Raw genomic sequence first — 24,684 nt, 5'->3', positions numbered from 1 at the left:
AAGCTTTTGTAATTTACCCAACACATCTGCCAACCAAACCCCCTCCCTTTTATCCAGCTATGACTTGTCAGGCATTGTCCTGCCCCACCTTCAATATTCCATTTCTCTCCCGCTCCCTTATACAATCAGTCTGAAGAAGGCCCCCAACCTGAAACGTTGTCTGTCCATTCCCTCCACAGATGCTCAGTGACCCACCGAGTTCGTCCAGCACTTTGTGTTTTGATCAAGATTCCAACATCTGCAATTCTCGTCTCCATGGTATAGAAAAGTGATATTTGGAACAATTTTATATTTGTTCCTAACTATATCCAAATCTATCTTATTCTGTGCCAAAGATTGGTTATTCAATTAAAAACAAAGTTATAGAAGCAAAATTGTCACATAAGATGGAATACAGGTCATCCCAACTATTCAGTGATGCAGGCAGTCTCTCAGTTGTTACACAATGTCTTAAGACAAAACAAGCAAATGTAATGTGCCCACCTAAAGGAAAAACTGCAAACCTCAATGACAAATATTTATAATTGGTTTATAAATATATCAATGCAAAAATTATTCCTCAAATAATATTCAGATTCAGAGTTTATATTAATAAAGTACAATTGATGACATGAACATTAATTTAATTGAAAGAGCAAGTATTTACACCTCACAGTTTGGGGTACCACTATCAAATTGGTATCACTGCAATTTAAAAGTTTTCAACAAATATCAGTGTTGGTGCTTCAATCTGTCTGTAATTAATTTAAACTTGTTTCATAGTGAGAAGCAAACACCAATGTAAAGCAGTTTCAAAACAAGAATATCTCTTAGTTTACTTTATTATGTCAACTATCAAAGACAATTGCAAGAAACATCAATTTTTTGAAACACTTAACTGTTGCGTTTAACCTACTCTATAAATTATTGACTGGGAATGCGTCCATTTGGGAACACTACATTTGTCACTAGCCTCAACACATTGCACACTGTCTCCAATTATTCATTCAATTGAAATTAAATAATACAATATTCAAATTAGTCAGATTTTAGAATAGTACCAAACTAAAACTCAATGCATTGTATACCAAATCTCAAATTAATTCCAATGGAATGGATCTTCTGAGGCAGTGTACGCCACCACTACCATTTAATACTTCTGACGGGGATGAATATCTAGGCATATTCTTCTAAACGGTGTACACAAGTTTAATATTACAGACATCTGTTCTTATAGTTCAGGAGTGTATATTCAACATTTCAATGTACACTAATGAGTTAATAAAATGGCAATGTAAAATATTACAAAATTGTGCCAAAAAAAGCACTCGTTTCAAGTTAGTTTTACCAAATCTACAAAATGTAAGAATAAGAGTAAAATTAATACAGAATTTAGCAGTCAAAATAATAAACCTCCAAATACAAGGCTCTCATTTTACTTTCAGCATCTGTTTCTTGTGATTGGTATTACATTAGAACATTCAAATGTTGCGTCCAATTGTAGTTCTTCAGTGATATAGAATAGCTTTTCTTTGACTTTTCTGCACTCTACATTTTTACCAAAGGAACAATAGACTGCAGTCAACTTATCTTTCATTGCTAAGGTCAATTTTACAGAGCAAAAAAAGCAGCATTTAAAGATTTCATGCCAATAAGCGAGCTAAGATGAATAAATCCACATTGTGTGCACTCGCGGCAAAAACATCCAGACATCTTATATCTCTGGATCTGTAATTATATATTACATGTCTTTTGATATCCTTTTCAATACTTCAGCTCCATTTTCTGTAGTTTCCCGAAAGTTGGTAACATCATTCCAATCCCGGGTGGCTTCCATTAAATGACGTTGCCCATGAGCAATCCATTCTTCTTGATCACAAAACATGCGACCACAAAACCAACAGTGGAATTTAAACTGCAGCTCTTCATTCTGAATACTTTTCACAATCTGGTAGTTATTTTTATGAATCTTTTTGAGTTTCATTTTCAACATCAGCCTTTCCTTTACTGGACTGACCACCTTGCAGTTATGCCATTTATCGCGTAAAATACTTTGATTTCCAATCTCTTGTCTTTGCTGTTTTTTCTTTAAATTGAGAGAAATGACTGTTCTCTCAGATAAAACCACTTTAAGTACATGTCCTCTGTACTTGCCTATTGTTTGCATGACATTAGATACTTCTTGAACATCTACATCTGGATGGTTTAACACAACTACGGGCTGATTACGGCGTGGGCATTTCACCAACTGACTGTCATCGAATGGCTTGAGTCTAAGTTTACGGGCAGTCTTCAATTGATCACAGATATCAGTTGCAACAGAAGCAAGATGGTCTTGTTTTTCTGTCAGTTTTGATAGTGTATTATGCTGTACTTGATCCGCTTTTCCTTTCTTGGTACATCGCCGCTTCAATGGCAATTCTTCACTGTACTTCATCTGCCGAGATTTCTGACGAGCAAGTGACTTAAATGAAGTACCATTACGAGTGTTTGGTTGGTCAACCAAAACAGAAGACAATTTACAGCTCACAGTTCCCTGATATTTTGTCTTGGATGAGGAATTATTTATGGAACTTGGTTCTTTTCGCATCTTTTCTACCAATGGTGCATGCATTTCTGATTTTGTTGCTGTGCTATCTGAAAATGTTGAGGAATAGAATACACTGAAGTTTTGTGACTGGTTGCCAGACTGGCAACCAAGCATAGATTCTTTTTGTTTGGAATCATCAACAGCACTTAGTACTCTAAGCACAATACCACTTGAAACAACCTTGTAAGTGGTTTCATGTTGAGAGCAGTCAGTATCTTTTATACAATGGTGAGGTGGTTGTGTACGTTCAGGATTAACTGGGGCTTTCACGGAACAGATTGGAAATGCAGAAGTACATAAAGAAGAAACCTCTGACGTAGACTCCAATTGAGAAAGTGGATTCAGAATTTTCTGCCCTCTGCTGACACTTCCAGTTCCACTAGTCCAAGGACAGTTTGGTTTATTGCTCTTAATTTTATCACTATTTTGAGAATTAACACAATCTACTACACATTTAGTTCGATTAGATGCATCACCTTGTATAGGAAAGCACTGACCTTGATTGATGCTGGAAGATAATGTGGAATGAATTCTACTTATGTTATTAGGTGGCTTCAATTGAGCTTTGGTAGGATTGCTTTGGTTATCTGTAGCCAATGATGTTGAGAGTGAAATACTGTGTATTTTTGTAGCAGGTGGAAGTGTTAACCTTTCTGTAAACTGCAGCGTTTGGCCAAGACTCTGCGGTACATGTTCAAATATTTCAGCATCATGTGCAGAATGAACATTTTTAGAATTTACATTGGAATTGCAGCTTGGAGAAAACAAAGAATCTTTGTTTTCCAAACTATGTTGGTGGCAGAGTTTCACAGAGGACATTGTATTAGTTATAGGCAAATCCTTTTGTAATCCTTCTGAGAAATGACATATGTTCTGATGAAAGGAATCTCTCTTACAACTGATCGCATTTGGTTCACACCTGCTTTTAAGCCCAACATGATTCTGAACTTGTTCTTTAAAAGCATTTGTGGTTACCCCAGAGAGAGAAGGTGAAAGTAAAAAGCTGCTACTAACATTATGTGAAACAGAAGTCTTCGCAAGTCCGTCTACACCTGATGATTGAGTAATTGGTAGTGATTTATTTTGAAGCGATACATCATATGGAGATAAATTTAGAACATTTTGGTTTGGGGGTGAGACAGGTTTAGTTCGGTGATTCTGTCCAACCCCATTTAATGCATTTTTAGTGGAATCAGAGTTGGTACTTAATTGTTTTACCTGTACAAAACTATGCAAATGAGTGGAATGCTCCACAGCTGTGTCATTACCACTTGTGGGAGACTGATCTAAACATACAGTTGAACTGCTTTTACTTAAAGAAATTTCACCAGGACACAAATCATATGCATCCTGGAACACATGGACGTCATCATCAAATTGCTTAAATCTTTGAGCAGAAGAGCTATCGTCAATCTTTATCAATGACACTGGTGGTAATAAGGAAGGACACTTTGCCAAGTTTGTGTTTCTGGATAATTTAAACGGTCTTTCACTTACCACCGACTGAACTGCTGTGGTGCTGAAACTTCGATCTCCAGATTTTGATGTATGCTCTGGATTCTTATGATTTAATGATTCACTTATATTACATCCCTTATTTGATTTTCTTTCGTCAAAGGTATTTGAGAGACTCATATTATCTGTCTGAATCAGAGAACATGGGTAAGGTTTTACAATCTGCTTAGTACCAAATGAAGGGCAAATGTTATCTTGGTCATTGTCCCATTGAATATTCTCTGCAACACCATTAGTACCACAACTAAGAGAAAAGACAGAGGAAATTACTGGCCACTGCATATCAAACAAATGGTCTTTAGCGGACGTGATGCCTTCCAAATCACACCGATTGCTGAAATCACCACAGTCTGAATTAACTGCAACGTCTTGCAATGTGCCTCGGGCATACTGAGCATCAGGGTTAAGACATAAAAATTCCCTTTTAACTAATTCATTGTTGTCATGCATTTTGCTCACAATTGCCAGACTGCCAGTTGACTTGGTGTGGTTGACAGCAGTTCCTGTCAAAAGAGGACAATTAGTATTTTCTTGTATATCTGAGCGTATTTTTGTATCCAACGTCAGGCTGTGTCCCAATTTGATGTTATTGGCTTCATTAATTTCTTTATGTTCCAATGCATTCAACTGCTGAATAGGCACGTTTGATGTCTTCCTGCTCTTTTCACATTTTCTCATTGCAGAAAATGAATTGACAATGTGGGGAACTTCATTATAACCTCGCAAGCATGAATCAGATATATTTCTGGGATTCTGTGCAGCAGTACAGCACTGACTTTCATTTTCAGATCGACTTTTACAAGCTTGAAAATTATTGGGTTGCTTGTTCGTAATACCAGTTCGCTGATTTTTCAAATGTGCTGGGTGATTTGTATCTTTGGATACAAGCCTGGATTGCAGGGGTGGAAAGTTAGGTGTAACTTGATGACTACAGTCTTTAGAAAATGAAGTTGTGACATGACGAGATGAGGTAGAATACATCTGCAACGGTGCGGGCATTTCAGTATCAGGTGATGTAGAGCATGGTGTCATACAAAGATTGCTTTTAGTTCCATCAACTGGCAAAGACTCCGCTGTTCTGATTGCAGTTTTGCGACCAGAGCCCAATAACTGGTAATCACCCACACGAGCATTTACAACCTTAGGCAACTGTGCAAATGGTTTCCCAAATGTTTTGTTAATAGTGATAACTTCATTGTAATTAGTGGATTTATTGTTCAATCGTGGTAGGCCAGGTCGCTCTCCATTTGAGTTATATTTTTGTTCTTCATTAGTTAAATACAAGTTTTTACTTTTCTGTGCTTCTTTAGATCCAGAAAAAGTTAAGGATTCATTATCAAATTGATTCATTATCCCTTGAGTAACTAAATTTAAATTGGTTGCAGGGGTTTTGCTGTCCAAAACACCTTGCTGAAGACAAGGCACTGCTTTACTCAAAATATCTGGTGATACAAAGCCATTCTGTTGTAAATTCCATGCTGAATTAATTGAAATCAACTGTTTACTTTGCTGCTGGTCTGCAGTTACTTTTTGCTTCCATTTTGGACTACTTTTATTTCTAATCTCCAATGTGGAACAGCTTCTTCTCCTATCACCCAAGGACTGAGAATTTGAAAAGATTGTTTTAGTATTAATTCCCCTAATGCTCTGGTCAGCATTAAAACCTTCATTCAAAGGATCAAAATGGGAAAATAAATTGCAATCAACCGTTTTTGTGAGGAATGTAGATGAATTATTTGACATGCTGTTCTTTTGTGGATTTGCAATTTCTGTATTAATATCTTGTTGCATTTCCTGTGATGAAAGGGCAGCCACTCCTGATGCATCAGAGCCAACCATGAGGCAGGCTGCTGCGGAGGCTTGTGGTATTAGCTTGAACACCAATTGCTGTTTTCCATTAACAGTTTTTATTTCTGTTAGCTGAGCCAAACAATTTGAAGGAATAACCACTTGTGCTGGAGCAACCAACGTTAACGGAGTGCCAGGCTGTACAGAGTGTTTAGAAGATGCAAGTACCTGAAGGCGAATTTTTCTAGCATCAGTTGGAAAACAATTTAAATGCTTAGCATGTTCTGTAGTTTTCTCCCAGTTCTGACTTTCACCAGGGCCATTGCTATCTGTCTGGGGAAGAACAGCAATATCAAAGTCCTGGAAATGACAGGACATCTCATTAGGATTTCGAGCCAAATTAATTGAATCTGACATCTGATCACTCATGATTATATTGGCAGAATTGTCATTTTGTGCATTTGCCACTTGCTTGCCTTTTAAGCCATTAACAACAGGTTTAGGGAAGGCTTTCTTATGACCTTTCCTCATTGGTAGAACAAGGACAGAGCCACCATTTTTTACAATATCTCTGTGCACTCCCTTTGTATGTTTCACAACATAATCCTTTCGGACTGCACCATAATCACAATATCTACATTTAAAAGGAAATGTTCCTGTATGCTGCACTGAGTGACGCTGGAATTCTCCCCTGGTGTAACAAATGTGATCACACCGTCCACATTTGTATTGAATTTCATCATGCCTCATGATATGTTTTTGAAATTGAAGTGGATCTTTCGTTGAAAACCTGCATTTATCACAATACAGAGTACCTTTCTTCAAATGTCTAGTTTTATGCAGTTTCCTCACACCCGAGCACTGATCTTCCTTGCCATCACCAGGTTCTCCGTTTAATGGACTGTCTACTTTGTGTGCAATTGCATGTACATTCATTTGTTCCACATCATCCACAGTGAAACCACATCTGCTGCAGACAAACATGGGCTTATCTTCAGGATGTTTTTGTTGGCAGTGTTCTTGCAGTTCTCTAAAGCTGAACTTCTGAGCATCTTTACATTTAACACAAAACATTAACATTTCAGTAATCTCTTTTCCATATTCTTCCCCATGATCACACACTTCTATTATCCTTTTAATCATTCCAGGATTCTGTTTTGCCTTTTGCTGTGCAAGGTCAAGAGGATTTTTCATTACTAAGGCCTTTCTTGCAGTCTGCTTTCTTCCAGTACCACATTTCATTGAAGCATCTGAAATAGACGAAGCAAATCTCTCCTTTTGTGGTGGTCTCTCCATTTTTGGAAGCAGAACTCTTAACCATTTAAATTGCATTTTTTGAGCTTGCTCAAAATTTCAGCACATTGGTAAAAATAGATTTCTGAAAGTGCACAGTGTTGCATTTGGTCTTTTACTTTACACTGGCAGTTCCAAGCAATAATTTGCAATGCTCCAATTAACTGTGTTTTCGAAACATGTAACATTTTACATGCCCAATAAAAATAAGTCACTTGCTACAATACAAATGTAGATGAAATGTTTCCTTCCTGCATATGTTCTTTGAACTTCTTTTTTTGAACTGAATTTGAAACCAGGATAGCTCATCTTGAATGGCATTGTAACGGTTTCACTCTGTAGAGGAAACAAAATAAACTAAGATTATATCGCGGACTATAAATAGCTGTTTCCTATGAACAATGAAAACAGCATTTTTTCCAAAATCACAATAAAAGTGAAATGGTACATTTAATAACTTTTGAATATTTCATTGTGTGCAAAAGGACACCTGAAATCCAGCCCAGCAGTGACCAAAAAATGCATAAACACTGCTCCACATACAGATCTTCTGAGACAAATTAGAAAGTAAAGACTGAAGAAGCATTTTAATGGAAGAAAGTAGAGTTGGAAATATTTAGGGAAGCCATTCGAACCTGGAGCTTTGGCACCTTTAAAATCAAGGTGACTAGCATTGGAAACATTTATATTTTGAGTATTGCAAGGAAAGAGCATACGAGAAAGATAAGTTAAGATCAAGGATTAAAAAAAGGTTGATTGCTGGAGGAATTCTGTTCTTCTGACTGAGTGTTTTAATATGATTTTATTTTTTGTTTTTGTTCAGAGATACAGAGCGGCCCACTGAGTCCACGCCAGCAGCTATCCCCATACACTAGCGATATTCTACACAATAGGGACAATGTACAATTTACGGAAGCCAAATTAACCTACAAGCCTGGATATCTTTGTAATGTGGGAGAAAACTGGGGCAGCCGGAGGAAACAAACGTGGTCACAGGGAAAAGGTACAAATTCCGTACGGACAGCACCCATAGTGAGGATCAAACCCGGGACTCTGGCGCTGTAAGGCAGCAACTCTATCTCTGTGTCACCATGCCATAGCAGTGTAGTTATGGTCATGGACTATTCTGTCCACAGGCCAGTCTGTCCAAATTGGTGGAAAAACCTCATCCTCAGTAACAATCAGTACGGGAGCACCGCAAGGTTGCGTGCTCAGCCCCCCTGCTTTAATCACTCTATACTGATGACTGCGTAGCCGGACATAGGGCAAACATCATCATCAAGTTTGCCGATGACACCACTGTGGTTGGACGAATTAAAGATGGTGATGAATCAAAGTATAGAAGTGAGATCGACCAATTGACCAAATGGTGCCAGCACAACAACCTGGCTCTCAACACCAGTAAAACCAAGGAACTGATTGTGGACTTTGGAAGGGGATGGATGAGGACCCATTACCCTGTTTATATCAATGGGACAATGGTGGAGAAGGTCAAAAACTTTAAATTCATGGGCTTGCATATTTCCGAAGATCTTTCCTGGAACCAGCACACTGATGCAATCGTAAAAAAAGGCACATCAGTACCTCTACTTTCTGAGAAGATTACGGAGAGTCAGTATGTCAAGGAGGATTCCCTTGAACTTCTACAGGTGCACAGTGGAGAGCATACTGACTGGCTGCATCGTGGCATGGTTCAGCAACTTGAACTTCCAGAAGCGGAAAAATCTGCAAAAAGTTGTGACCGCTGCCCTGTCCATCACCGGCTCTGACCTCCCCACCATTGAAAGGATCTATCGAGGTCGCCGCCTTAAAAGGCGGCCAAATTCATAAAAGACCCACACCATCCTGGCCACACACTCATTTCACCGTTGCTATTGGGAAGAAGGTACAGGAGCCTGGAAACTGTATCGACCAGGTTCAGGAACAGCTTCTTTCCTATAGCCATCAGGCTATTAAACACGACAGCAAATAAGCTCTGAACTATTATTCTATTGTTGCACTATATTTGTTTATTTATTGAATATGTGTGAATGCGTATGTATATACATATACATATGTATATACATATATATACTGTTAGGTGCTCCCCCCCCTGGTGAATGCTATGTACTTATCTTTCTCTGTTTCTCTCCTGAGTACAGGCCTCGTGGCTGTGAGTCTGGAATCAAGGGGTTAAAGGCTCCTGTACCCGATTGGCCAAGCTGCGTCAGGTGACGGGTGACTCGTCTGAAGCTTAAATACCAGAGTTTCCCAGGATTCTCTCTCTTCTTCGTAGACCCTGACTTGTGAGCAGCCTGCTGGTGTGAGCTGAGGAAGGCCTGGCCACATGGCATAGAACTTTGTGTACTTTCACCATTACTGGTTAACAAATATTGAATTGGGACGGAGATGCCCTCAAAATAGAATATTACCCTTCTTTAAAAACCTTACCTTGAAATAATATAACCCATAATATAGATTAATTTTCTATTAACTAATACAATGGTTATGGATCCATGGTTTTGTTCTAGAATCTAAAGACATTGAAACTATTTTTAAAAATTGTGTAGCAATTTAATTTGTTTGGATTTAATGTGATGGAACCTTGATTAAATAGTAACAGATACAATTACAGCAATTCATTGGGGGACATTTCTTTTGTCATATTTTTCATATTTACATTTGAGATTTGTACCTGGAGATATGGAGACATAGCCAGCAAATTTATAGTTCTTCATTTCAGCTGGTATCATATTCTGTCAAACATGTTCTGGAAATAGTAAAATAAGTAGTTGTTTTAAAACATCTTTCAACCAATTCATTTGACAGACCTTATGCACATCTTTAAGAATTCATGTCAACACCAGCTCAATATTTCAGATCTTTAAAATAGACTTTCACATCATCTACTATTATTCAACTTAGCCCAGCTTTACTTGTAGGGATTATAGCATCATACTTAATTGAACAATAATACAATAAATGTTTGGCAAAAGCCACAAAGTGCTTGTGTAACTCAGCGGGTTAGGCAGCATCTCTGGAAAACATAGACAGGTGACATTTTGATTGGAACCCTTCTGAATATCCATGTTTTCCACAAATGCAGTTCAACCCACAAAGCTCCTCCAGCATATTGTGTTTTATGTTCAAGATTCGGCATCTGCCGTTCTGAGTTTACAAGAAACGGTTTACAATTATAAAAGTTGGCTGTTCTGTAAAGAAGGAAACGATCAATCTTATCCCAGTCTAGCCTGTGTGACCACAACCCTACAAATACCTTTTTTCTATGAACTATCCTTTCCTGGGGACTAGCAAGCCACTTAGCGACATCAAAGCACCACTAATGCTTCAACAACGTGCTGAGATAGGTTATGCAACATTACCTATCCTTGCAGAATACCTACATTCCAAGCAAACCATTTAGCAGGAAGATATCATCAAAATAAATATATAAAAATTTACAATGGAAACAACAAAATTAATTGAAAATATGACCTAGCTAATATAAGGACAGAAGAACATCACTAGCTATTATCATCACTTCAAATAATGCTTTCTGAACTGCTGCTAATCACATGGAGAAGGAGATCCTTTCATTAATGGGAAGCGAATCACAGGATTTTGCTCCATCAATATTAAAACAGGAATGCAAATCTAACGGATGTGCAACTATCAACCCTAGTCCAAATCTTCCAGAATATATCACTATTTATGAAGAATTTTCTCATTTATTTCTATCCATATCATAGCAGGCTGACAGTGTAGCAGTTGAAAGTGGCTGAGTATTGAGTTCTCCTGCAAATTATATTCCTGGGGAAAATCAACCTCAAGCATCTGTTCAAGCACGATACTGAAGTTAGCCAAGGATAGATTGTGTCTGAAACCCATGAACCAGGGCAGTTTGCATTTGAACAAATTCACTTAATTATTGCTTGGATCTTGCACCTGACCTCTGATCATAGAACAGTGCAGCACAGGAACAAGCCTTTCCTCCCATGTCAGACTCGATAACAATCAGCACGGGAGCACCTCAAGGCTGCGTGCTCAGCCCTCTGCTGTACTCACTCTATACTCATGACTGCGTAGCCGGTCATAGTGCGAACTCCATCATCAAGTTCGCTGACGACACCACTGTCGTAGGACGTATCACTGATGGGGATGGGTCCGAGTATAGAAGAGAGATTGAGCAACTGTCCATATGGTGCCAGCACAATAACCTGGCCCTCAACACCAGCAAAACCAAGGAACTGATTGTGGACTTTGGAAGGACTAGGATGGGGACCCACGGTCCCATTTATACCAACAGGTCAATGGTTGAAAGGGTCAAGAGCTTCAAATTCCTGGGCGTGCACATCTCTGAAGATCTTTCCTGGTTCGAGAACACTGATGCAATTATCAAGAAAGCACATCAGCGCCTCTGCTTCCTGAGACGATTACGGAGAATCGGTTTGTCAAGGAGGACTCTCTCTAACTTCTATAGGTGCACAGTAGAGAGCATGCTGACCGGTTGCATCGTGGCGTGGTTCGGCAACTTGAGCGCCCTGGAGAGGAAAAGACTACAAAAAGTAGTAAACACTGCCCAGTCCATCATCGGCTCTGACCTTCCTTCCATCGAGGGGATTTATCGAAGTCGCTGCCTCAAAAAGGCTGGCAGTATCATCAAAGACCCACACCATCCTGGCCACAAACTCATCTCCCTGCTATCTTCAGGTAGAGGGTACAAGAGCCTCAGGAAGGTTCAGGAATAGCTACTTCCCCACAGCCATCAAGCTATTAAACCTGGCTCGGACAAAACTCTGAACATTAATAACCCATTATTTGTTATTGGCACTTTATCAGTTTATTTATTCATGTGTTTTATAGTCAATGTGCTGAAACAGAGCAAGAATTGCATTGTCCTATCAGGGACACATGATAATAAACTTGAACTTGATGTATGCACTGAACATGATGCCAAATTAAACCAAATAAATACTTCTGCATGCATATGACCCACATCCCTTTTTTATCCTGAATATCCATCTGCCTATCTTAAAAAAAAAAACGATTTTATCTGTTTCTATTACCAACCCCGACAGCAGATTCCAGACACGTACCACACCCTGTAAAAAAAAATCTTTCCCGATCTGACCTTACAAGTTATGTCTAGTCTTTGACATTTCAAAGCTTCTGACTATCTACCCAATATCTCTGCCTCTTATAATTTTATAAAGTTCCATCATCTTTTCTCAGCCTCTACCCCTCCTGAGAAAACAATTCAAATTTCCCCAACCTCTCCTAATATCTTCTATTCCAGGCAGTAAACCACTTCTGCACCCTCTCAAAAGCCTCCGTCCTACTCATAAATGGGACAACTAGAACTGATCACAATACTCCAAATATAGCCTTCTCAAGATTTTATATAGCTGCATCATGACTTCCTGACATTCTCCATACCTCAACTGATGAAAAGCATACCATATGCCATCTTTTCCACAATCTACTTGTGTGGCCATTTTCAGGGAGCTACAGACTTGGAACCCATCTCTGTACATCAATATTTTTGAGGATCCAGCTATTCAATGTATACTTCCTTCCAACATTTGGCCTCACAAAGTGCAACAACTCGCTCTTGCCTGGGTTAAACCAAGAAATAAAGTGATTTGGTCAATCTTTGAAGCAAAACTGTAACAAAGTGAGAATGTAGTGGATTTAGTACAAACCACCTCAACCTGACTGGCAAAAACTGGCACTAACATGCTCCAGCATTTCCTGATGATTAAAAATAGATCAGTACTTGATCAGATTTGATTTGTCTTGTATTTGTTGACAAGTCATACTTGCAAAATATTCTACACAGAAGGGTAAAAGGCACTATAATAAAGCCAGAAGCATGATTACTTCTTCATTACATATTTAGCAACACAACTGGAAGCTTAGTGAGTATACAAATTACCTGTATGATATCAAATCCATTTAGGCCTCAAATAACATATGGATGGAACTACATTGGCTTTTGTGTGGGGAAACTCATAAGGAGGCAGCCAAGATAGATAATTTATCGGGAACATCTGGGCCAAGATGATTTACAATGCATCAGCTGATCTCTGTCATTGTTGAGGCCAAGAATGATCAAGGAGAAACTTCATTTGTCAAATACAAAACCTCCAGCACAATTTGTGAATATTTCTGAGAGCCTGTCTGATAGTGGGTATGGGAAAATTTAGTTCAATTTTGCAGGCTTCTTCAGAAGATCAGCATACATAAGATTCAGTATTGTAGCTTCACCCTGTAGGCACCTAATTTTCAAGCACTTCCAGCACTGCTTCTCATATGGTTTTCTGCAACTCCTCAATGAACCACAATTAGTCTGCTAACTGAATGGTAACTGTAGTGATATTCTGTGCCATTACAAACTGGCTGCATACAATTTCCACCTTCTACAGAAATTGGCAGATACTGATCTATGAGCTGCTAAATCTATTGCATTTGGCACAAAGTGGTTGTGTTTTACAATTGAGATGAAGTCCAGTTCAATTGGATCTTCATGTCCACAAAGATAACAAGATGGTTATTGCTACAAATACACCCATGCAAATGGTTCAGTATCTGATTGATTAGCAAGTACACAGCGATACATGTTTTCCTCTCATCCCTTTGGAGAGCAACATAGTGGAACTGTGTCCCCCAGTTGGAAAGGAATGAAGAGGCAGTGGCACAACAGTAGAGCTGTTGCCTCACAGCACCAGAGACCATGGTTCAATCCTGACTACAGATGCTGTCTGTACAGAATTTGTACCTTCTCCCCGTGACCACATGGGGTTTCTCCAGGTCCCACATTCCAAAGACATGCAGGTTTGTAGGTTAATTGGTCTCTGTAAATTTCCCCCTAGTGTGTAGGATGCAAATGTGGGATGGCTGATCTTGGGTGATTGATGGCTGGCGTGGACTCGATGGTCTGAAGTGCCAATTTCCATGCTATAACTAAACAAAGTCTTTGAAAGTGAAGTATGGAAAAAATGCCAAGTCAGGAATGGAAAGAGTTTAATATCTTCCGATGGTTAGAAGGTGAAGGATGAATGAGAAGGGAAAACAAGAAGGCAAGGTCCCAAAGGAGCAGCTCAGATCTATGAAAAGTGCAGAAGAATATCCTTTTCAGGATAAGAATATCACAGAGGGCTCCCAGGAGAAGCGAATTGATCTAGAATGATGGGGGTGAGGAAAAGTCTTGAGGCTTCAGATGTGTCGTGTTGATCTTAACAGATGGAAAGACAGTTGGGAGGGGGTGGTAGCTGGATATGAAACGATGTGTCCCAGGGTTCCCAACAGTATTAATGTTAGACAATGAAAAGGGCTAGCTGAAGAACAAACCCCTTCCAAACTCTTTCTCCTCCCCAGCTAGCCTCTGCTGCGGGGTTCCACAAGGTTCCATCCTTGGCCCCATTCTCTTCTCCCCTTAGGCCAAGTTATTCAAAGGCACGGCATTTCCTTCCATTGCTACGCAGACGATACACAACTCTATCTCCCCCTGAAGCCCAAAAACCAATCAAATCTGCATAGCCTTATCCGCTGCCTCGAGGATATAAAGTGTTGGATGGCCCAGAACTTCCTCCAACTAAACGAAAGTCTGAGGTCATCCTTCTCAGCCCCTCGGACTCAATCAAAATGATAGCAGGCAGCCTTGGAAGCCTTACCCCATTACTCAAACCTCACGTCAAAAACCTTGGTGTGATATTTGACTCAGCATTGAAATTTGACAAACAAGTCAATTCCGTGGTAAAAGCTAGCTTCTTTCAGCTTCGGATGATAGCTAAAATAAAACAATTCCTCCAGTTTGATGACCTCGAAAAGATCATCCACACATTTATCTCCTCCCACCTAGATTACTGCAACTCCCTCTACACTGGCTGCCAATCTTCCCTGTCCCGCCTGCAACTGGCCCAAAACGCCGCAGCGAGACTCCTGACGGGCACCCGAAAAAGGGACCACATCACCCCGATCCTGGCCTCTCTCCATTGGCTCCCTGTGTGGTTCCGAATAAATTTCAAAATCCTCCTTTATAGAAACATAGAAACTTTATGTCTACAAAGCCCTTAATGGGCTTGCCCCCACCTACATCAAAAGTCTGCTTACCCACCACACCACCTCCAGGTCCCTCAGATCGGCCGACTTGGGGTTACTGAACATCCCGCGCGCGGTCTAGGCATAAACTCAGGGGCGACCGCGCCTTTGCAGTTGCAGCTCCTAGACTGTGGAACAGCATCCCTCTTCCCATCAGAACTGCCCCCTCCATCGACTCCTTTAAGTCGAGACTTAAAACTCATCTTTACTCCCAAGCCTTTCTTGACGTCATATGAGGGCTATATGTATGTAGTGATGTTTGTATTTAATCTAAGAACCACTGTTGTATAACGTTAGTACCTCCACCAATGTAAAGCCCTTTGGCCAACGAGAGTTTTTTTTAAATGTGCTATACAAGTAAAAGTGACTTGACTTGATACCATCTAACTGCAACATTGTTGGGCACACCCATTTCATACCCCACTTGCACTCCCCACCCACCCGCTGCCACCACAGCCAAGTGATAACTCTGCCGGTCAACACCAAGCCAACGCACTAAACCACTATCGGACTACAAGGCACTGCTGCAGTTGGGTTTGGAGCTGAAGGGAATCAGGATCTGAGAGGCAGGGCAATCCAATACCCCACCTTGCAGGCTGGTGGGAGGGAGGGGTTCATTGCAATGGGGTGTGGGAGTCACGGTCCTGCACCCCTGGCGCTGGGTGGGGAACGTCTCGGGGCGGTTGGGGCTGGAGATACAAGTGTGAGGGAGATGGTGATGGGACGGTCGATGGTGGGGGAGACGGTGCGGGGGGGGGGGGGGGGGGGGGGGGAGGTAGATGGGGGGGATGGCGATGGGGAGGCGAGAGAGGTGATGAGGTGATGGGGGATGAGGGTGAGGGTGGGAATGAGGGTGAGGGGTGGGGGATGGGGGGGGGGGGTGAGGGTGAGGGGGTGGGGTGAGGGTGGGGGATGGGTGGGAATGAGGGTGAGGGGGTGGGGGATGGGTGGGAATGAGGGTGAGGGATGGAGGGGGAGGGGGGGGGGGGGTGGGGATGGGGGGGGGGGGAGGGGGGGGATGGGGGGGGGTGGGGATGGGGATGGGGGTGAGGGATGGGGATGGGGGGGATTAAGGGGGGGGGGCTACCTGTGGCCCCGCAAACCCACCAACAGCCACCGCCCGCCCGTCCACCCGCCTGCCCGCTGCCCCTCAGCCGCGGATCCCTGGCCGTCCCCGGTAAAACAACTCCCCGCCGCCGCCATCATCCTCCCCTCCCCCCGGCAACGCAGACATTCACTCACGGCTGCCCGGCGACCAACAGACAGACGAGCATCATCTCCCGTTGTCCACCGTCGACGATGGACAAGTAGTTCCAGGTGGGGGGGAGGGGGAACTACTTGCCCGCCGCTTCGCCGCGCACTCGGCGGCCAGAGAAGCCGCTCCGCCGCCGGCGGCGACTCACCTCCTGGAGCCGCCGTTGTGTACAACCGCCGCCGGCCGGCAGCTGCTCCTATTGGCTGGGCGCGCGGTTATAGAATTCTACTGGCGAGCTGTGAGACAACAACCTCTTCCCCCCCCCCCCCCCCCGCCATCACTCCAGGCAGCAACACAACACAACACAACCCACCGACCCGTGTCCCTTCACACAAACTGCAATGGAAATACAATGTTCACACAAACTGCAATGGAAATCAAAACAACATTTTCTTTGTAACTTGTCCCGTCCTACAAAGAGGGAGAAAAAAAACGAATCTGCTCAGATACGCAAATGTCAAAGAAAAAGAAAGCCATCATTCACAATAAAACCCTTTTTTGTTTGAAAAATAGAAATGGGTCTATTCTGAATACATCGCACATGTGGAAAGCATGCAAAAACACTGCCGCTTTGTTAGCCGAATTCAGAAATTTCGCAAATTGTTCCTCTTGTTTAAAAGCTAATCTGGCTGAATAGACAACGAAGAAAGTGTACATTCTGCCATTTGTCTACAATATTTGAGCCAATCCAGCCAAATGGCGGTGTTTGATTTACACTGAATCGTCGTCTGTTTGGCATTCCGCTACCGACATTCGGAATATTAAATTACATTCCTCCATGGCTGCTGCGGAATTCAATCCGAGCAGGTTTGGTGGCAATCGATGCGAAGCCAAGAATGTTCAGAAAATACCTTTCAATTCATTGCACAGATTAGAGACAAAATTCTTGCACCTTTGTGGACGATGACTTCAACTTGCGTTTATATCGACGTGCATGCCTCCATCATCTTGTGTCTGAAGCAATTGTAACCGCTTTACCAATCCACATTGTGATTTTCCATGAAGTAACTTTCCCTTCGGCTAGTAAAATCAATTTATTTTAAAAGTCCACTGGTGAACAATCAGGGTGGGAGGGGAAAAGCAACAATTACAACGTTGCTTGGCAAGATTGAAGAAAATGTTTTATGGTGTAATTATAATTTATACCAACCATGCTGATAAGAAATTCTGAACACGCCAGTATTTGTTTCAAATTACGCCCGTCGATCGTGCAGAATGGTTGGTTATTTAGGTTGAGTGTTCATCGACTATAATTGTAATGATTAGCCATGGGGAAGCGGCAGTTGGAGTCTATTCTTGCCAGCATTCAAATCCATATCCTGTTTTAACCCAACTTCGTGCGGTCCAGTCGACTGAGAGTGAATCAAAACCAACTCGTACCGGGGGCTGGCTCCCTGGCTCCCTCCCTCCCTCCCTCCGCGTCCGGCGACACGTTGACAAGTTGGAATGTTCTGACGTTTCTGCAGACTTTTGTAAACCAACTGGGCATCGGTTTGCAACGTTTAGGATGCGCAGTGGGAAAACTATCGAAGGACCGAGCTTAAGCTCAAGATACACAGGCATGAACATCATTAAAAACACCCAGAAAGTACTGAAAATACTCAGCTGGTCCGATCGCAAATGCTGTAAGACAAGCAGTGATAACTTTTCAGGTCCAGGAACCTGATACAGAACTGAAAAGGATAGAATTGAAATTCGTTAAGAAGGAGAGCCGACACGTAGGTTAAAACCGCGGTAACCATGAGGCTAAGCTGTATACAAGGTTGTCTAGCCAACGAGGGCAGTTGGAGAGTGAGAATATAAACAAGAGGACACGGAGAAAAGGATGTAGCAGTTGCAAAATGCAGAGTAGCAATGGAATAGGCAAGTCCTTTGCTCCCAGAGAAAACAAAACAGGTGAGCCAATATCGCAGGCGGATGACAGATTCAGAAATTGAAATCATGAATTTGTAGGTTGTAGAATTAATTACCGAGTCCAGAAAGCTGCTTCTCGCCCTGGCAGAACGAGGGGATGATCATCAAACCTCAATTGTGACAGGAGAAACTCAGCGGGTGCAGCAGCATCTATGGAGCGAAGGAAATAGGCAACGTTTCGGGCCGAAACCCTTCTTCAGAGGACACGGAGAAAAGAACGTAGCAGTAGCAAAATGCAGAGTAGCAATGGAATAGGCTGAAGAAGCGTTTCGGCCCGAAACGTTGCCTATTTCTTTCGCTCCATAGATGCTGCTGCACCCGCTGAGTTTCTCCAGCTTTTTTATGTACCTTCGATTTTCCAGCATCTGCAGTTCCTTCTTAAACACTCAATTGTAACAGTGCAGGAGGCTATAAGCCAATGGGTCAGAGTAGAAGTGGGATGGAGAATTCAAGTACACACAACAGGAAGCTCAAGGTTCCCCTGCGGACAGAATGCGGGTTTTTCACAATGTGATAATCCAATCTGTATTCGGTTTATCCGATGTAGAGGTCACATTGTGTACATTGAATGTAGTAAACTAGATTGGAAGTGAAAGTGAATTGCTGCTTCACTGGAAATAGTTTGGGTCCTTGATTGGTAGGAAAGGAAAAGGTTAAAGGCTAGACGTTATTTTGCTTGAAGATGCAAATTAAACTTTCAAAAAGAGTGTTGTTGGTGGGAAAGGAAAAGTAGATGAGGAGTTACCAAGAGAATATTCCCTGAAAAATGCTGAAAGGGAAAGGAGGAAAAAGTGTCTTTGAAAGATGGTGGAAATTGTAAAGAATGAGCTGTTGAAACCAGAGTCTGGTGAGGTGGAAGGCAAGGACCAGATAAACCCTATCCATTTGTATGGGAAGACACATCGTTGGAGAAATACAACACAGATAAAGGGGACTGTTTTAGATTCCCTCCAGGAAACAGGGTGGCATGAAGATTAGTCAGAGAGGTCTCAGAGCTAGAGATTAGCAACAAATGTAATGGATTTGTCAAGTTCTACATGACTACAGGAGGCAGCACCAATTCCATCATCATTGTATTGAATTGGGTAGGACTGAAACAAAGACTGTTCCACGTTTCCAACAAAAAATCAGGCATAGTTTTGGTCCATGTGAATTACCATTCTAACTCCTTTGATCTGGGGAAAGTGAGTACAGTTGAAGGAGAAGTTGTCCAAAAAGTTCACCAGATGAATGAGTGTTGGACCTCTGCTCAAGGAAGAAGAAAAGAGGTGTCAGACCATCCTGATGTATGGGGTGGAGACGTAAAGAGATTTTATGTGCATGGTAAAAATAAGTCAGTTGGGACATGGACATTTGAAATAGTTAAATTGGTGGAAGTAATCATGGATATAAATGGGAAGGAGCTGGACCAGACAGGATAGGATAGAATCAAGGCACAAAGAAATATGTTGAGTGGGACAAGAGAACACATTAGGCATAATCTACATACCATAAAATGTATTCTGATACGAGTGACCTCTTCTGGGCTTATGATTCCACTACTGGTGTGATGTATGTATAGGATAAAGACGCAAACAAGTCCTGGGTGGGTAAGACAAAAACTTACATTTCGCTGTTCACCTGGTTAGTTGGATAAAAGAGTATGCAACTGCAGGGTGTAGCCGCATGGATAAAATATCAGTTAGGTTTTAAAGAAAATGGACCCTGATTTGCATTCATCATCATTGTTGCTTGCAGTATTTAAAATATCCATAATCTGTGCATTCATGAGATATGCTTCAGTCTTGAAATAATTTATTGCATGAATGAACCAGGTGAAGATTAATGCACTGTAACATAATGGTCCCAATGGAGAAAAGTTTGAGACCAAGCCCTCAATGGACTTTGATCAAATGTAGTGAATCTGATTATATGCCTAAATAATTATGGGAGGAGAAAAAGGCAGTGTCATGTTAATTGATAATGCATAAAGCTTCATAAGACTTTGTTATCTAGTATTTTTACTAGTTTGACACCTGGATTAGAGGGTTTTAGCTATAGGGAGAGCTTGGATTGACCTGGGTTGCTTTCTCTGGAATGTCAAAGGTTAAGGGGAGACTTGATAGAAATATAAAAATAAAAATTATAAGAGGCATAGATGGGGAGACAGTCAGAACCTTTTTCCAGGGTAAAATATCCAACACTAGAAAGCACAGCTATAAGGTGAAGGTAGAAAGTTTAATGGAGATGTATGGGGTTAATTCTTTTTACACATTGCTTGAAGTTGTGGTGGAGGCAGATACGTTAGTGGCAGTTAAGAGGTTTTTAGATATCCACATTGAAGTGTAGGGAATAGAGAGATATGGATCATGTGCAGGCAGATGAGATCGGTTCCGCTGGGCATCATGTGGAGCACAAACAACGTGGGCGTAGGGGCCGTTCCTGTGCCTTACAATTCTATGTTCTATCAGCAAGACTACACTGATTGTTAATGGAAAGGTGAAGGCATTTGGGAAAAGGACTAGTTCACAGGTAAAGGATGTATCCAATGTTTGAGCTGAACAGCTCCATTCTGCTGACAATTAAAATCATATTGAGTGCTTCAAGTTTTTTTCCCTCTGTCAACAGAACAAACATTTAGTAAAAATGAGCCTTTTACAGAAAAATAAGCTTATAATTAAGCTTATAGGCTATTAAACAATCTCAACCTATGTTGGAATTGTTCAGATTTTAACCTTGTCAAAAACATCACACCAGTACCTTTATAATCTTGAAGCCACAATTGTTCTAATTTAGATGAAAGATATTCCTAGTGGGACAATAATCACATATTTCTTTTCGAAAAGATACTAACATACAATTAAAGTTACAAGATTTCAAAACCAAAGATGTTAGCCTGCTCAATCAGTCCCTTACTTTAGATTTCATTTAAGAATCTATAAATGGAAAATACGTTTGTTTCAATTTGATTTTTATTTGCATGTTGCTAAGTTAATGATATTTGGATCATTGATAAAAACAAAGTACAAAGTTGCAATCAAGCATTTATATACAAACCTAGTTTTAAGGAATACTGCACTTAAAACATTTATTCTATTTAACCCGCCTGCTTAAAAAATATGCAGGAATTAATTGCTATTATGGAGAATATGATTAATATGCACACAAAGATGCTGTTCTACTGTACAAATCAACAATATGTTGACTTAGTCAGCTTCTAGTTTTCCTTCTTTTTATTAAGCTGATAAATTTAATTCAATTTGGTGCGTTGAGTACATTTCTAATACATTTTCAAAATGCACCAAACTAAAATATGGAAAGTGTTATATTTACATCACACTCTTCAGTAGAATATTAAAAATCAACAGCTGAATCACATAGCATAGCATAACATTAATAAAAATACACAGTTGGATTTTGATTCCTGGTTAAAAAATACAGTTTTGTTTATGTATTAATTTATTCAACAGCTCTGCAAAAGATTTTCATTTACAACAATGTTACACATGCACTTGTTGTGGTCTCTAAAGTCGATATTTTCAGCCCAAAATTCACTGAGCTTGTATTTTCTAACATCAGAATTGAGAAAGGACAAATTTCTAACCAATCCAGAAAAATAACTTTGTATATTAGTTTAAAACTAATTTAAATCAGCTGGAAGAAAGTTTAATAATCCTTTTATATAAATCTTAATTTATTTACTGGTTGTCTTTCTTCAGTGTCGAACATTGATGATATGGATAGATGTGCATGTACAATGTTAATTTCCTGCCTGCAAATGTCTCCTTTATTTGCACTGGCTTTAAGACTCAAAAGACATAGATCAGTCTACTTGGGGTCTTCCTTAGGTAAATTTCCCTCCTGGGATAAATAAAGTTCTATCGTTTCGATTGGTATCGTACCTGCTATCTACCTCCGCATCAGGTATATATTTCCTTTTACATTGCTGTAAATCTCCTCATTGGTAGAGTAGCTGTGCTCATTTGCCTGAAGCTGTTGCAAACTGTCCTCGTTTACTGCTTTGCAATTTGTGTTTTTTTATTTTATAGACCTTTTTTTTTTTTAATCATCTACATCTATTTTGTTATTTTAATTCGTTCTTACAGCATTCTGTATTTTAACAAATGTAGCTCTGCAGACGGATGTGGACAAAATGATGCAAAAAATACCTTGCCAAATATGATTAGAATCATGATACTGTGTCAGGTTGAGATTAGAGGAAACAATAAAGCTCAGAATGGACAGCAGCCCGTCAATCCATTGATAGGAGCATATTTAGGCCACACCTGCATTCAATCATGACTGATCTATCTCTCCCTCCTAACCCTATTCTCCTGCCTTCTACCTATAACCCCTGACACCCTTATAAAAAGGCTTTCTGAAAATCAAGGTAAACAACATCGACTGACTCACCTTTGACTGTCCTGCTATTTACTGCCTCAAAGAATTCCAACAGATTTGTCAGGCAAGATCTCCTCTTTACAAAACCATGCTGACTGGCCTATTTTATCATGAACTGCTAAGTAATCAGGGAGGAGTAACTTAATGCCCAGATAATATAACAGTTAATATAACTTGAAATCTGACAAGCCAGGACTAATCATTGTTCAGTCAAGACGAATATTGCAAAAAAGAGTTATGGTTAGATACATGCCCTCAGTGCATTTCTAATTTATTTCAAGGAATATAAATGTGTCCTGATGTCTTCATTTATGTTATGATGTCTATGATGTCAAATGCATGTCAACTTTTTGTATATACTCAAAGCCTGTAAAATAAATGGATGTGAGGTAGATTTTCGATAAGGCCCCATGCAGAAGGTTAAAGCACACACTGTGGAAGAAATTCTTTATATCCTTTCTTACTTAATTTTGATCGGAATTGAACAAGGTAACAAAAGGGTGTTTGGATGTGACAATTGGCATCTCTCATTGATCGGACGTAGAAGAGGTTCTTGGGAATCAGCAAAGTAAGATTAGATGTATTACCTCTTGTCTAGGAATGTGTTGAAGGGCGGATGGTAAATATAAACATGAAATAGTAGACGCAGATAAGGAAGCTTGTTTCTCTCAGCAGTGTGTTACAATAGACCATCTGTGCCCCCTACCACTAGTAGCGTAGATATGTTGCAGTAAATGGGAGGCTTATGATTGGTTCGGAGAGGGGATGGTGGCGCGGTCTGCCTAAAAGGTGAGATGGAATAATGTCAAGATGTCCTTGTATTGTGTTTGACTTGTATTAATCATCTGTTGTTGAATAAGATTGACATAAAGAAAAAGTATGTTATTACTAATTAAATAATTGGTACCCATGTAGTAGATAGTATATTTTCGTATAGTTGTATCTAACAAAAAACAAAAGTTGTTTCCAGTACATTATAACTGTCGGCTAATTCTGTTGTGAAGTCAGAGAACTGGTGAGCAGTTAACTGCCGCCATCTCCCCATGATATCATGCAATAATGTCTCTTGAAGCAAACTTGCGATGTCTCCACTTTTCATATTCATTTAATTTCCCCCGAAATTAATTTCTTCCACACATGCAGAATTAGTATTAATACACAGTGATTGGATTAAGAATTTGTTAACAAACAGAAAGGGAAATGAACTGCTTTTCTCAGCTAAGGAGAAACTGGTGCAGCAACATCACAGTACTGTCTAACATCTGTTCTCCCAATCATTTAGAACGGAGATGAGTATACACTTTTTCACACAGAGAGTTATGAGTCTATGGAATTCTCTGCTTCAGAGGGCGGTGGAGGCCGGTTCTCTGGATACTTTCAAGAGAGAGCTAGATATGGTTCTTAAAGATAGTGGAGTCAGGGGATATGGGGAGAAAGCAGCAACGGGGTACTGGTTGGGGATGATCAGCCATGATCACATTGAATGGTGGTGCTGGCTCGAAGGGCCGAATGGCCTACTCCTGCACCTATTGTCATACTCGTGTATGGTCGAAAGCTGTGACCTCTCCCCTATGCTTCTTCAAACTAAACTAACTACTAGGTAGTCTGCGGGAAAATCCCAGACGCAAACCGCCTCAGACAACGTATAAGTCCCACCCACATAATTACAGGCAGATAAAATTTAAAGGTAACTGGTTATAGTTATAACATACTGAGTTAAGCTAAATGGCTACTGGATACCGGCCCCTAATTGTTCTGAGTATATAACGAGGCAATCACTAATAAACGTTAAAAAAGGAGCTAAAAAGTTTAACTTGTATCAAAAAACAAAAAAATAACATGCATTATCTATCAACATTCAGACTTCTATAGCGATTCTTCCATCTTCACC

The 24,684-nt window shown here is 40.6% G+C and overlaps 1 protein-coding gene across 10 annotated transcripts; it reads right to left on the bottom strand.

Moving 5' to 3' along the window:
• Positions 1 to 606: 606 nt before the first annotated feature.
• znf518b (zinc finger protein 518B) lies at positions 607 to 18,437 on the bottom strand. 10 transcript variants are annotated; one of them, XM_033025492.1, is made up of 4 exons: positions 17,650 to 18,211; positions 17,392 to 17,549; positions 9,840 to 9,914; positions 607 to 7,501 (listed from the first exon to the last, which is right to left on the bottom strand). In XM_033025492.1, the coding sequence occupies exon 4, from the start codon at positions 7,202 to 7,204 to the stop codon at positions 1,721 to 1,723; it is 5,484 nt and encodes a 1,827-aa protein (XP_032881383.1). In that variant the 5' UTR covers positions 7,205 to 7,501; positions 9,840 to 9,914; positions 17,392 to 17,549; positions 17,650 to 18,211; the 3' UTR covers positions 607 to 1,720. The 10 variants fall into 10 exon arrangements, with proteins under 10 accessions (XP_032881383.1, XP_032881401.1, XP_032881387.1 ...); XM_033025510.1 differs by lacking the exons at positions 17,392 to 17,549; positions 17,650 to 18,211 and adding exons at positions 15,767 to 15,768; positions 16,477 to 16,672; XM_033025496.1 differs by lacking the exons at positions 17,392 to 17,549; positions 17,650 to 18,211 and adding exons at positions 15,421 to 15,422; positions 16,477 to 16,672.
• Positions 18,438 to 24,684: the final 6,247 nt, after the last annotated feature.

The sequence above is a fragment of the Amblyraja radiata genome, chromosome 1 (genome assembly GCF_010909765.2).
Source record: "Amblyraja radiata isolate CabotCenter1 chromosome 1, sAmbRad1.1.pri, whole genome shotgun sequence".
NCBI lineage: Eukaryota > Metazoa > Chordata > Chondrichthyes > Rajiformes > Rajidae > Amblyraja > Amblyraja radiata.
This window is presented reverse-complemented; position numbering and strand designations above follow the sequence as displayed.

Coding starts and splice junctions, on each gene's coding strand:
- znf518b (XM_033025483.1), bottom strand. CDS start 7,204: ATGCAATTTAAATGGTTAAGAGTTCTGCTTCCAAAAATGGAGAGACCA.